General features: G+C 42.7%; 1 protein-coding gene across 1 annotated transcript; it reads right to left on the bottom strand.

Moving 5' to 3' along the window:
• Positions 1 to 8,147: 8,147 nt before the first annotated feature.
• On the bottom strand, positions 8,148 to 9,628 carry acyp1 (acylphosphatase 1, erythrocyte (common) type). Its single transcript, XM_072588003.1, has one exon. The coding sequence runs from the start codon at positions 9,587 to 9,589 to the stop codon at positions 9,248 to 9,250; it is 342 nt and encodes a 113-aa protein (XP_072444104.1). The 5' UTR covers positions 9,590 to 9,628; the 3' UTR covers positions 8,148 to 9,247.
• Between the last annotated feature and the right edge of the window lie 4,243 nt (positions 9,629 to 13,871).

Raw genomic sequence — 13,871 nt, 5'->3', positions numbered from 1 at the left:
CTAAGCACCCTCCTCTCTATGTCGGATTTGTCGGAATCAATAAAATAAAGTAGTCTTTTTTTGAATAAAATCCCTAACTTGAAAATAATGAAAGAGGCCTCTGTTAGGTAGCTCGTATTTCCGTGCTAACTGATCAAAGGTCATCATTATGTCTCCCTCAAATAAATCGCATAAAAAAGGCATAAAAAAAGATGTTATGCCAATATTGCCTTCCCTCTGCCAAATTGCCCTCTATGCTTTAACAGTATTGATAACTATTGGGTTATTGCAATACTCCCTAACCATCCTCATTTTGTCCAAAAACAGCAAACTAGTAAGGGGGCACCTTGCCTAGGAGGCTTCGATATCTAGCCATATTGAAAGAAGATCCTCACAGGCCCAATTACTCACGTAGGACAAAAGTGAGCTTAGTTGGTATGTTTTAATGTCCAGGAGATCCACTCCCCCCAATCTTTGAGGCAATTGCAATTTAGCTAATTTAATAAGGGGTCGCTTACAATTCCAAATAAAAGAGCTGAACCAGCCGTTCAGTCTCCTGAATGTTTGCTTATCAAAAATCAGGGGGAGCTTCTGTATAGGGTAAAGCAAACGGGGGAGCATATTCATCTTAATAAGCGCAATCCGACCCAACCATGAGACTGGAAGTGCTTCCCATCTTTTGAAGGTCTTGTTTGATTTTGCCAAATAATTGAACAAAATTAGCTTTGAACAGCCAATCCAGAACCGGAGTAATGAATATGTCCAAATACACAAAACCGCCCTGTGATCACTTAAATGGGAATCAATATTTGCCCTCAAGACCTCATAGCTTCGTAAGACCACCCATCGGCATAGCCTCTGATTTTGCAAAATTAATCTTGTACCCCAAAAAGGCATCAAACGCATGGATGCATTGTATCAGACAAGGCACTGAAACTGTTGGATTTGACAAAAAATTAGAACATCGTCCGCAATCAACAAAATCTGATGTAATTTTGACCCCACGTATGGAGCTGATTATATTAGGATCTCTATGAATGGCCTCCGCCAATAGTTCAATCACCAACGTAGAAAGCAGTGGCGAGAGGGGACAGGCTGCCGGCTGCCCCTAAAAACATTAAAATTACATGATTATACTCCATTGGTGATGACTGCAGCAAGTGGGCCACTGAAGAAAACCTTTACCCATCTTATAAAGATTTCGCCCAAACAAACCGCTCCAGAGTATAGAAAAGGTATGGCCACTCAACTTGGTCAAATGCCTTCTCTGCATTTAGAGAAATCACCAATCCCTGTATTGGCTATTGTTGACATGCTTGAATTACATTAAGCAGCCTCCTAACATTATTGAAGGATCTACGGCCTTTTATGAAGCCTGTCTGATCCTCTTTAACAATAGAAGTCAACACAGTCTCTAGCTTTAATGAAAGAGTCATTTAGGAGGATTTTAAAGTCCACATTTAAGAGTGAAATGGGCCTGTATGGAGCACAGGCCTCCAGAACCTTCCCTTTTTTAAGAATAAATGAAATATTGGTCTCTCTCAGAGATGGTGGGAGACAACCGTGGCTGTATAAGTCATTAAACATGTTGGGCATTGTCCTGACTGTATGTTTATAAATTCCTGAAAAAATTCACTGGGGAAGTCCGCTAGGACCGGGCACCTTCCACTCTGAAGCTGCCTCACAGCTTCCTACACCTTTTGTTCTGAAGGGGGCATTGAGAAAGAACCCTTGTTCGGGGGTCATGCCCGGGAGCTCCAGATCCTTAAAAAAAGATTCCATTTTGGCCCACCCCTCCTCACAACCCTCAGATTGATATAACAGAGTAAAATCTCTGGAATGCCACATTAATCTTTTTAGAATCACGTTAGGTTCCCAGACTCTTCCCTAATCGCCGTAGTGGCTCCTTTTCCTGGTGACATATTCTAAGTATTTGCCTGGCCTGTCACCATGCTCATATAATCTTTGCTTTGCAAAGGTAAGCTCCTTCTTTGCCGTATGCGTGAGCATGGAATACAATGCAGATGATAGCGCCGTAACTCTCTGTAGTTTGACCAACGAGAGCCTGTCAAAGTAGGCCTTCTCGGCTTCGAGGAGACGTTGCTGCTCACCGTTCTGCCACTTCCTACTGGCAGAGTAGGAAATAACTAACCCCCGGCAGTTTTGGCAGGTTTAGGCAGTTTCCCAAAGGACGGATGGGCTACTAACCAAGCCTGAGTTAATGTCTAGAAACACCCAAAATTCCTGGGAAAAATATTTCACAAACTTATTATCCTTGAGGATAAAGGGGTCCATTTGCCAGTGCCTCAAACCCATTGTAATGTCCTTAATCTTAGCCTTCAGGTACACTGGAGCATGATCAGAGATGGTAATATTCCCAATCGTACAAGATGCCACCAAGTCCAGGGTTGCCACAGGGGTCAAAAAAAAATCAATCCTGGTGTGACAGCTGTGTGGATTGGAAATAAATTGTAAAATCCCTGCCTGTAGGGTGGAGATGCCTCCAGACATCCACCAACCCTAACTCTATACACAGATCCACTAATTGTTTAGTTTGTGCAGAGGGTATCGAGAGGCCTTTGGGCAACCTGTCCACTGTGGGATCTATGAGACAGTTAAAATCTCCCCCTATAATGATATGCCGGGACTAAAGACTGATCAGGTCAGAAAACGCATCTACCAAAAATTTGAGGGGATGAGCTGGAGGGCAATAAACACTTAGAACACCATATTCTTCCCCATTTATCAAGATTTTAAGAATTACAAACCTCCTGTGTGTGTCTTTAACACACTCTAGTAAGTTAAATGGGAGAATACTCCTAACCAATATAGCCACTCCCCTACCTCTGGTATTAAATGATGAAAAGTAAACCCGATTGAAGCCATGTTGCTGTAGTTTCAAATGTTCCCTATCATCCAAGTGTGTCTCCTGTAACAAAGCAATATCCACCTTCTCCTTTCTAAGACTCAAAAGTACCTTCTTCCTCTTAATTGGTGAATGACCTCCCTTGATGTTCCAGGTACACTATTTAATCAAGTCATTAGCCATAGCCTTCTGCAGTAACATTTAAATTCCAGAGAGGAGGAACTCGAATCACAAATCACTGAGCCTTAGTATCACATGATCCATCAAACATAAAAACTACATAAACTAAAACCACTACATTTAACAAACCTACAAAACTGTCAAACATTAAAAAACAACAAAAACCAAAACACAAAGCAACATATAAATCGCCAACTGCAGTGAATAGGGGAACTCAACCCCGCTCAAAATAGGAAACTACCCATCCCAAACTGTCCATAAATAGGCATCTAGCTATGCCAACCATTTTCCCTCCTCCTAGCTAGTGCCACACCGCAAACACAAGCAGAAAAGAAAGTAAATACACCATAGAATAGCAATATGAATAAAGAATTTTTTAAAGAGAAAAAGGGGTAAATACCCCACCATCCTTCGGTATAACTTAACTTAGAAATTCAAATTATTACCAATAGAAACAATAGTAGGAAAAGGTCCAACCCAACTTACTCTGTTTTTTTTTTAAATTAATGAAGAACTACCCAACAACACGACTATTTGTACATACTAAATTGTTCAGATTAAGTCAATATGTCCACAAAGTCTCGTGCCTTCTCCGACACGTCAAAGAGATGGATGGATCCTAAGCTCCCTCAGTCTTCTCTTGACACCATCATAAGATTTTCTTTTCTGGATCACCGCCACTGAAAAGTCCTGGAAGAACATATCTTATAGCCCTCGTAAATTAGGGCCTTCGGATCCTTCCCCTGGATTCTGGAAGCTTCCACAATTCTCTCCTTACTTCTATAGTAATGAAACTGCACTAGGAGAGGAAGGATGTTAACCCAGACCTAACCTCTGCTCTGTGACCCTCTCAATCTTCAAGCCTCTCATACCAGCCTCCAAGTTAAGGAATTTCGACAACCAGTCCTCAATAAATTCCGCCAGCCGCTCACCTTCCTTACCCTCAGGCAGACTGACGATCCAAATGTTTTTTCTCCTCTCCCTTCTCTCAAGATCATCCACTTGGTCATGCAAATTACAGACATGTGTCTCTAGGGCTTGGATCCTATCCTTGGAGGAACTGGCATCAGCTTCCACCATTGTAATTCTGTGCTCAATCTCATCCGTCCTCTTTTCCAGGTCTCCCAGCTGCTGTTCATGCTTCTACAGCATGATAGAGATTGGGGCCAGCTTCTCCTCTATCTGCTTACTCAACATCTCGTGAGATTTCATGAGTTCCTTCACCAGGGCCTGGTAGGTAATAGAGTTCGAGAATCCTGCAGGCTGGGCCGCAGGCCCGGCCTTGGATGCTCCTCCTTCCTTCTTCGGCATCTCTGGACAGCAAGAAACGTTGGTAAGTTAACTTTTCACAGTTTCCTGGGACTCCACAACCTTTCTAGTGCCTCAGGATATCACGATGGCCCGGGTTAAAAGCTCGTCCCGCTTGTGCTGTGGTGCAGAGCTCTGCAACGTGATCCTCCAGTCTTTTTTTAGTATTTTATTAACAAAAATATTGTAGAAGTAAATACTAGTTATCCTTGAAATATATTTGTAGCAACAATAAAATAAAATTTGATATTCATCAAATCATACAATAAGAAGCCATTCGGCTCTGCACTGGCCCTTACTAAGAACAGTCCTGCTTGTCCTACTGCTGTTGTTTCACCATATTCCTGCAATTTCTTTTCTTCTTAAAGTGCTCATCCAACTGCTGTTTGAAGCCTCCTATTTAATCTATATCTGCCATGTTATCCAGCATTGCATTTGAGAATACTAAATATTTATTGCATAAAAACGATTTTCCATGCAGCACCTCTGGAATTAAAACACTTCTTACCTTTATCTGCATTTAGAGTCACATACCATGGAAATAGACTCTTAAGTCCAACGCGTTTGTGCCAACCAGACATGATTAAGGGCTTTTGCCAGAAATGTTGATTTTCTTGCTCCTTGGATGCTGCCTGACCTATTGTTCTTTTCCAGCACCACTTTCTTGACTCTAACCTCCAGCATCTGCAGTCCTCACTTTTGCCAACCTGAACTAGTCCCATTTGCCAGCGTTTGGCCCATATCCCTCTAAACTCTTCCTAGTTATATACCCATCCAGATTCCTTTTAAAAGTTGAAATTGTACTGGCCTCAACCACTTCTTCTAGCAGATTTTTCCATACAACCTCTGACCCTCCAGAAAGCAAAGCCCCAGCCTATTCAGCCTTTCCCTATAGATCAAACCCTCCAGGTCCAGCAACATCCTTGTAAAACTTTTCCATACCCTATCATGTTTAACAACACCTTTCCCATAAAAGGGCAACCAGAATTGTATGTAATGTTCTAAAAGTGACCTGTACAGCTGCAACATGACGTCCCAATTCCCATACTCAATCTTCTGACCAATTAAGACAAGTGCGTCAAGTGACTTCTTCATCACCTTGTCTAACTGCAACTCCACTTTCAAGGAACTATGCACCTGCACCTCTCGGTCTCTGTTCAGCAACACTCCCCATTACTGCCCATATGGTCAAGGTCATGTTGTACTCTGAGCTAACCTTCTTCACTGTCCACTAGTTCACTAATTTTGGTGTCATCTGCAAATTTACTAACCATACCTCCTATATTTACATCCAAATCATTTCTATAAATGACAATAAGCAGTGGATCCAACACTGATGTTGTGGGATACTGCTGGTGACAGGCCAGTCTGAAAAGCAACCCCCACCATCCCCTTTATCTCCAACCTTCGGGTCAATTTTATATCCAAATGGCTAGTTGATCTAACTTTGCTAACCAATCTACCATAAGCCTACTTGTCAAACACCTTATGTTGACAACGTCCACGCTCATCCCTCATCAATCTTCTTTGTCACTTCTTCAAAAAACTCAAGCAATTTAGTGACACATGATTTCCCATGCACAAAGCCATGTTGACTATCCCTAATTAATCCTTACCTTTCCAAATATATAAAAATCCTTTCCTTCAGAATGCCTTCCAACAACTTATCCACCACTGACATCAGGCTCACTGATCTATTCTTCCCTGGTTTTTCTTTCCACCTACACCAATGTCCTTGTCCTTTAATAGTTTATTCCAGACAGAGTTATTATTGATTCTTTCCACATGAAACAGTTTATCTTTGTTGATTCATTGAATCCATGGATAATGTTCTGAAGTCTATAATATCACAATGGTGTAGGATCTCAGCTTGGATATGGACTGATATGATGAAAATGGCCAATTACTAGTGTTTGTTCATCATGTTAAAAATAATGGACAAAGAGGTGGAATTGTGATATTATAAACTTCAGAACTTTAATAATTGTTCATGGTTTGAATGAATCAACAAAAGATAAACTGTTACACAAGGAAAGCAGCATCAATAACTCTGGAATAAATGATTAAAGACAAGGACAAACATTTACAGGAATTGAAAGCAATTAGCCATGGCTGGGAGTTGAAACTACATGAACAAAACTGCCTTGACATCTGCTTGATAACTAGCTTCTTTATGCCATAAGGACAACTGATTGCCCTGCAGAAGAATTTAAGCAGTTAAACACAGTAAATGCCAAATATACCAAGGAGATAGTGAGGATTGCAAATACTGGAAAGTCAGAGTCGATAAAGTATGGAGCTGGAAAAAGCTCAGCAGTTCAAGTAGCATCAGAGGTGTAGGAGAGTTGACGTTTCAGGTCATGACTGCAGACTTGCAGTAACTTGGATGAAACGACTTTACATAAAAAAAACAATAGTATCACACAGACCTGAGACGAGAATTTGTATAAGAATTCAACACCAGAACTCCGTTTAATAGAGCTTCATTGAACAACTTTGCATAAGGAGCAAACCCTGGACACATCCGGAGAGAAACACTATTTGATGAAATGGTAGCTAAATTCCACCATTAATCTGGTGATAGTCGAGTTGGGTTGTAAGGCTTAACTTGCTCACTTAAGGGCCTTATTTTGGTTGCTACATATAATAAAGTTTAAATCATTGTTTCAGTACTTGCTTGTCTGAGAGATTTCTTAATAAGCAGATGAATTAGAGGTATCTTGTAGCAATTTACCCAAAACAGGTCCAAACTTGTTCACAGTATTGCAGCTGTGGTCTGACTCGTACCTTGTATAGTTTTGATAGGCCTTCTCTATTTTATACTCTTCTTCCTTTAAAGATCAACATTCCTTTTGCCATCTCTATTACCTAATTAGATGCTAGCTCTTTGAGAGTGTTGTGTGAACACTTCTAAATACCTCTGTACTGCAGCTTACTGCAATATTTCTCCATTTAAATAATATGCAGCTCCTCTATTAATCCTGCAAAAGTGCATAACCTCTCTTTCCCACATTCTACTTCATCTGCCTAGGTTTTGCCCACTCACTTGTCTGCATCCCTGTGCATTGTCACCTTCAACACTTGCCTTTCCACCTATTTTTGTCATTTAGACACCTTCCTACAATACTTTCCCCACCCAAGTCATTAATACATATTGTGAATAATTATGGCCTCATCACTGATCCTGTTGCACTCTATGAGATAGAAGTTATCGTCAGAGGTAAGTATGGGGGAAGAGGAATGGGTCTGGGTGGGTTAGTCTTCAGAAGGTTGGTATGGACTTGTAGGGCCGAAGGACCTGTTTCCATACTATAGGGAATCTAATCCTTAAAATGCCTCCACATCCTAAATCTGTCTTCTCTTAGTTAACCAATCCAGTACCTAAACTGATATGTTACATCCAATAACATGGGCTCATATCTTATAAAGCAGCCTAACCTGTGGTACCTTCTGGATATCCAAATATATCTGGAAATCTGCTGATTTCCCCATGTGTTCTCACCTCAGATAATTGTAATAAGTTTGTTAGGCATGATTTTTCCTTCATGAAGCTATACTTTCTCTCCTTGATTATATAACTGCTCTCCTTTATTACAGACTCAAAAGAACTATTTTCAGAATTCAAAGCAACCAGCTAGATCTGTAACTTAAATTGTCATCTAGTATTTGCAATTATGTCATGTGTCTGAAGTCATTTTTTTTGAGAATTAAACTCTAGTCTAAGAACTTCAGACACTGATGATGTATTTTCTTTGGAAATCCCATTCAATGCAGACACAAGTGAATTCAGCCTGAAATATTATGCTTCAGAATGTGTAATGCAGAATAATTTTATTTCAGAATGTTGTGAAATCACTTTTGTAACAGTGTTCAACTTCACATAAAACATTACAAAACAGTGTCAGATCCAAATATTTGATCCAAAGCAATTTTTTGGTGTCTTAAAGAAAACCACTTCACGTAACAATAGATTCTTTGGCACTGGTTGTGGCTAGCTATGTCAACTATTCTGTGAACTTGTCAGTAACAAAAATTGGAAAAATGATCCTGGAAGATGAATGTTAGTTCTGACACCAGAACCCCTTGATAGTCCTCACTGAATTATTGCCAATGGGATGTTCATGAAGTGCAGGAACAGTGGGATAGAACATTTGTTTCATATCCCATTCGGGGGCGCACTTTCAATAATATAAAATTTAGATTTATGGCATTAACCTTCACATTAACTGCACGTAGGACACTGTGGTGCCAAGTACCAGCCTTGCTTAGGAGGCGAGTTATTTCCAACTAAGCGAAGTTGACTCTCTAACCTTGGCCGCTTTTACGTAATGCTATTTTGCTTTCAGTTTTAGAGTCGGATTAAATCCTTTCACGTGAAAATAATGAAAAAGCAGAAGCGTGCTTTTCATTTGGCATAAAAAAAGTCACGCCTTATTCACAGTAGCATTCTTTCAGTTTGATAAATTCAGCCAAACACAAATCTTACAACAAACGGGAGCCTTCAAAAACCATCCCAGGTTGGTTGGGAAGGAGCTCCAAAGTTAGGAGATTGTTCTGGCGCGTTGACAGGAATCTCCTTCGGGATCTGTCCATGGTGGCTAGAGCCGGACGTCAATCCCACTCACCATCATCATCCAACCTCCGGGAAAAACAACCAAACAAACAGCAACAGGGAGAAAACATCCAAATTAAATGTGGACCCACAGTCCGGAAAAACTGGAGACAAACAACAAGAAATAACATGAGTCCGTTAACATACAGAGGAAAGGTTATGGGTGAACTTTAGGGAGAGGGAGGTTTAATTCCCAGCACGAGGTTACCGGCGGCGGCGGCGGCGGCGGCGGATTCTGTTTCTCATGGAGCTCCCTCCAGAAGCGGCTGGAATCAGAGCGGAGCCGGACAACTCCCGAACCTTCAGTGACCCTCGGGCTGAGCGAGCCCCGCCGCCGGTGACTTGATGATCTGGAAGTCGGTGTAGTCCCGGCGCGGGATTCGCTTCTGGTTGGTGAAGGCGGCGCGGTCTATCCGGGCCTTGGGGCTGCCTGTCCGGCGCAGCCAGGTCTGCATGGCCCGCACCGGCTCCTCGGCTCCCTGCAGCTGGCCCCGCACCGTCCCCCGCTCCGTGTTCTCCACCCACCCGGCCAGGCCCAGCCGCTTCGCCTCTTTCTGCGTGTGTTTCCGGAAGAAAACTCCCTGCACTTTGCCAAACACTTCAAAATCCACTGACAACAACAGGCCCTCACCGCCGGACGCCATAGCAACAGGCCGGCAGCTCCTTGGTAACCACCACTTCCGGCCGAGCAGCGCCTTCTGGGTACAGCGGTCCCCGTCACGTGGTGAGCAATGAACTACAAATCCCTGCGGTCTTTGCGGCCTGTGCGCAAACGCAGTGGGTTTGAGATGTTGCTGGGACAGCTTTGACAAAGGGTCAATAAGACTCGAAACGTCAGCTGTTTTCTCTGCTTACAGATGTTGCCAGACCTGCTGAGATTTTCCAGCGTTTTCTGTTTTGGTTGCTGGGGCAGGATTAGTTTAGATGATTAGATTCCCTACAGTGTGGAAACAGGCCGTTCGGTCCAACCAGTCCACACTGACCCAGACCCATTTCCCTCTGACTAACGCACCTAATACTGTGGGTAATTTAGCATGCCCAATCCACCTGACCTGCACATCTTTGGACTGTGGGAGGAAATCGGAACACACGCAGACATGGGAAGAATGTGCAAACTTCACACAGACAGTTGCCCAAGGCTGGAATCGAACCTGGGTTCCTGGCACTGTGAGGCAGCAGTGCTAACTGCCGTGCTGCCCCATTTCATCGAGGGATCGGGTTGAGCAGTGATTGTCAATTACAGAACTTTGCAATGTTCCTTATTTAGGGAATGTGTTTCGCTGATACTAAACTACAAAATACAGAAGCACTTCAGAGTTGCAACGTGAAAAGAGTTCATTCGGCTCATGTTCGAGAGTGTTGCGCTGGAAAAGCGCAGCAGGTCAAACAGCATCCAAGGTGCAGGAGCATCGACGGAGTGGGCAAAACTTCCTGATGAAGGGCTTTTGCCCAAAACGTCAATCCTCCTGCTCCTCGGATGATGCCTGACCCGCTTTTCCATCACCACACTCTCAAGTCTAATCTCCAGCATCTGCCGTCTGCACTTTCTCCCATTAGGCAAAAATGAGTACAGCAGATGCTGGAGATCAGAGTCAAGATTAGAAGAGCTTTTGCTGGAAACGTCGATTCTCCTGCACCTCAGACGCTGCCTGACCTGCTGGTGTTTTACCAGCACCACTCTAACCTTGACTTTTTCCCATTAGGCCCATCGTGCCTACACCAGCTTGTCAAATGATCATAAGACATGGGAGTGGAAGTAAGACCATTCGGCCCATGAAGTCCACTTCGCCATTTAATCATGGCTGATGGGCATTTCAACTCCACTTACTCTCACTCTCCCCATAGCCCTTATTACCTTGTGAGATCAAGAATTTATCAATCTCTGCCTTGAAGACACCCAACGTCCCAGCCTCGACTGCGCTCCATGGCAATGAATTCCACAGACCCATCACTCTCTGGCTGAAGGAATGTGTCCTTATTTCTGTTCTAAATTGACCCCGTCTAATTCTAAGGCTGTGCCCGCGGGTCCTAGTCTCCTCACCGAACAACTTCACAGCATCTACCCTTTCTAAGCCATGCATTATCTTGTAAATTTCTATTAGATCTCCCCTCAACCTTCTGAACTCTAATGAATACAATCCCAGAATCCTCAACTGTTCATTGTATGTTCAGCCCACCATCTGTGCAAATCTCTGTTGGGCATGCTCATGTGTCAGTATGTCCTTCCTGAAGTGTGAGGCCCAAACTTGGACACGGTATTCTAAATGGGGCCAAACTAGAGCATTATAAAATCTCAGAAGCACATCGCTGCTTTTATATTCCAACCCTCTTGAGATAAATGACAACATTACATTTGCTTTCTTAATCACGGACTCAACCTTTTAAGTTAACCTTTAGAGAATCCTGGACTAGCACTCCCTTTTTAGTTTGGCTTTATGAATTTTCTCACCGTTTAGAAAATAATCCATGCTGTATTCTTTTTTCAAAACTGCATGACCTCGTATTTTCTCGTGTTGAATTTCATCAGCCAATTCCTGGACCACTCTCCTAACTGTCTAAATCTTTCTGCAGCCTCCACATCTCCTCAGTACTACCTGCCTGTCCCCTGAATTTCACCAGAATGCCCCCCAGTCCCTTCATCCAGATCATCAATATATAAAGTGAACAGCTGCGGCCCCAACACTGAACCCTGCGGGACACCAGTTGTCACTAGCTGCCATTCCGAAAAAGAACCTTTTATCCCAACTGTCTGCCTTCTGTCAGACAGCCAATCCTTAATCCATGCCAGTAGCTCACCTCGAACACCATGGGCCCTCATCTTACTCAGCAGCCTCCCATGAGGAACCTTATCAAAGGCTTTTTGGAAGTCTAGGTAGATAGCATCCACTGGGTTTCTCTGGTCTAACCTACTTGTTACATCTTCAAAGAATTCTAACAGGTTTGTCAGGGACGACTTCCCCTTACTAAATCCATGCTGAGTTGTTCTAATCCAACCCTGCACTTTCAAGAATTTACAAATCTCATCTTTAATGATGGATTCTAGAATTTTACCAACAACCGAGGTTAGACTAATTGGCCTATAATTTTCCATCTTTTGTCCTGATCCTTTCTTGAACAAGAGGTTACAACAGCGATTTTCAATCATCTGTGATTTTCCCTGACTCTAGCGATTTTCGAAAGATCACAGCCTCCTCTATTTCCTCAGCCACCTCCCTCAGAACTCTAGGATGTAGCCCATTGGGGCCAGGAGATTTATCAATTTTTAGACCTTTGAGCTTTTTTAGCAGTTTCTCTTTTGTAATGGCTACCATACTCAACTCTGCTCCCTGATTCTCCTTAATTGCTGGGATATTATTCATGTCTTCCATTGTGAAGACTGACACAAAGTACTTATTAAGTTCTTCAGCTATTTCCTTATCTCCCAGCACTAGCCTTTCTGCATCAATTTGGAGCGGCCCAATGTCTACTTTTCTCTATCGTTTGTTTTTTATGTATTGAAAGTAACTTTTACTATCATTTCTAATATTACTGGCTAGCCTGCCATCATATTTGATCCTCTCCTTCTTTATTTCTCTCTTTGTTATCCTCTGCTTGTTTTTGTAGTCTTCCCAATCTTCTGATTTCCCAATTTTCTTCGCCACTTTATAGGCTCTCTTTTTTTCATTGATAAATTTCCTGATTTCCTTTGTCAGCTTTGGCTGTCCAATCCACCTTCCCCCACTGAATAATCTTTATTTTCTTTGGGATGAACCTCCCAAAGTCCTGCGTCCTCAATTATACCCAGAAACTCCTGCCATTGTTACTCTACTGTCTTCCACGCTTGGCTCTACTTCCAGTCGATTTTCGTCAGTTCCTCTCTCATGCCCCTGTAATTACCTTTTATTTAAAGGTCTTTTTGCCTTTGTGGTTCCTCAACTCCACCCACTCAGACTCCACATCATCTGACCCTATGTCATTCAATGCCATAGATTTAATTTCATTCTTAACCAACAAGGCAACCCCTCAGCCCACCTCCCTGTCTTTTCAATAAGTTGTTAATCCTTGGATGTTTAACTGCCAGTCCTGAAACCCCTGCAACCACGTCTCTGTGATGCCTATCATGATGATTTGTGCCATTAATTCATTTACTTTATTATGAATATTATGAGCATCCAGGTAAAGCGCCTTAATGCTAATTTTCTTATCCTCATGATTTCCAACATCTCTAGTAGTATGTCCTAAATTATCCTTCCTTTTTGCTACCTTCCTAGTCTGCTTTGAACTTAAACCCTGCACAAATGCTAACCTGCTGCTTATCTTTCTACTTGACTCCATATACCCTGTTGCTTTCCCTTTCCTTTTCCCCCCCTCCCCCGACTCACTAGTTTAAAGTCCTAGTGACCACCCTATTTATCCATTTCGCTTGAACACTGGTTCCAGATTGGTTAAGGTGGAGACTATCCCATTGGTACAGACTGACCCGGTTCCAAAACAAATGCCGATGCCCCATGAAATGGAATCCCTCTTTCCAACACCAATCTCTTAGCTATGTGTATACTTCCCTAATTTTCTTATCCCTATGTCAATCAGCATGTGGCTTGGGCAGTAATTCAGAGATTGTTCTTCAATTTCCTTCCTAGTGCTTGATAATCCCCAAACAAGTTGTCCTTCCTAGCCTTGCCTATGTTGTTAGTGCCAACGTGGACCACAGCAACTGATCTTCTTCATCCCGCTCCAATATCCTTTCAAGTTGGTTGGAGATGTCCTGCAACATACCATGCGGGACACCCAATCCGGCTCACAATGGATACTATCTGTCCCCCTAATTATAGAATCCTCTATAACAACTACATCTTTTTGCTCCCCCCTCTTGAATGGCCTTCTGCACCATGGTGCCGTGGTCAGCTCGCTCATCATGTCCACAGCCCTATTCCTCATCGACACAGG

This window comes from Chiloscyllium punctatum, chromosome 17 (assembly GCF_047496795.1).
Source record: "Chiloscyllium punctatum isolate Juve2018m chromosome 17, sChiPun1.3, whole genome shotgun sequence".
Classification (NCBI taxonomy): Eukaryota; Metazoa; Chordata; class Chondrichthyes; order Orectolobiformes; family Hemiscylliidae; genus Chiloscyllium; species Chiloscyllium punctatum.
This window is presented reverse-complemented; position numbering and strand designations above follow the sequence as displayed.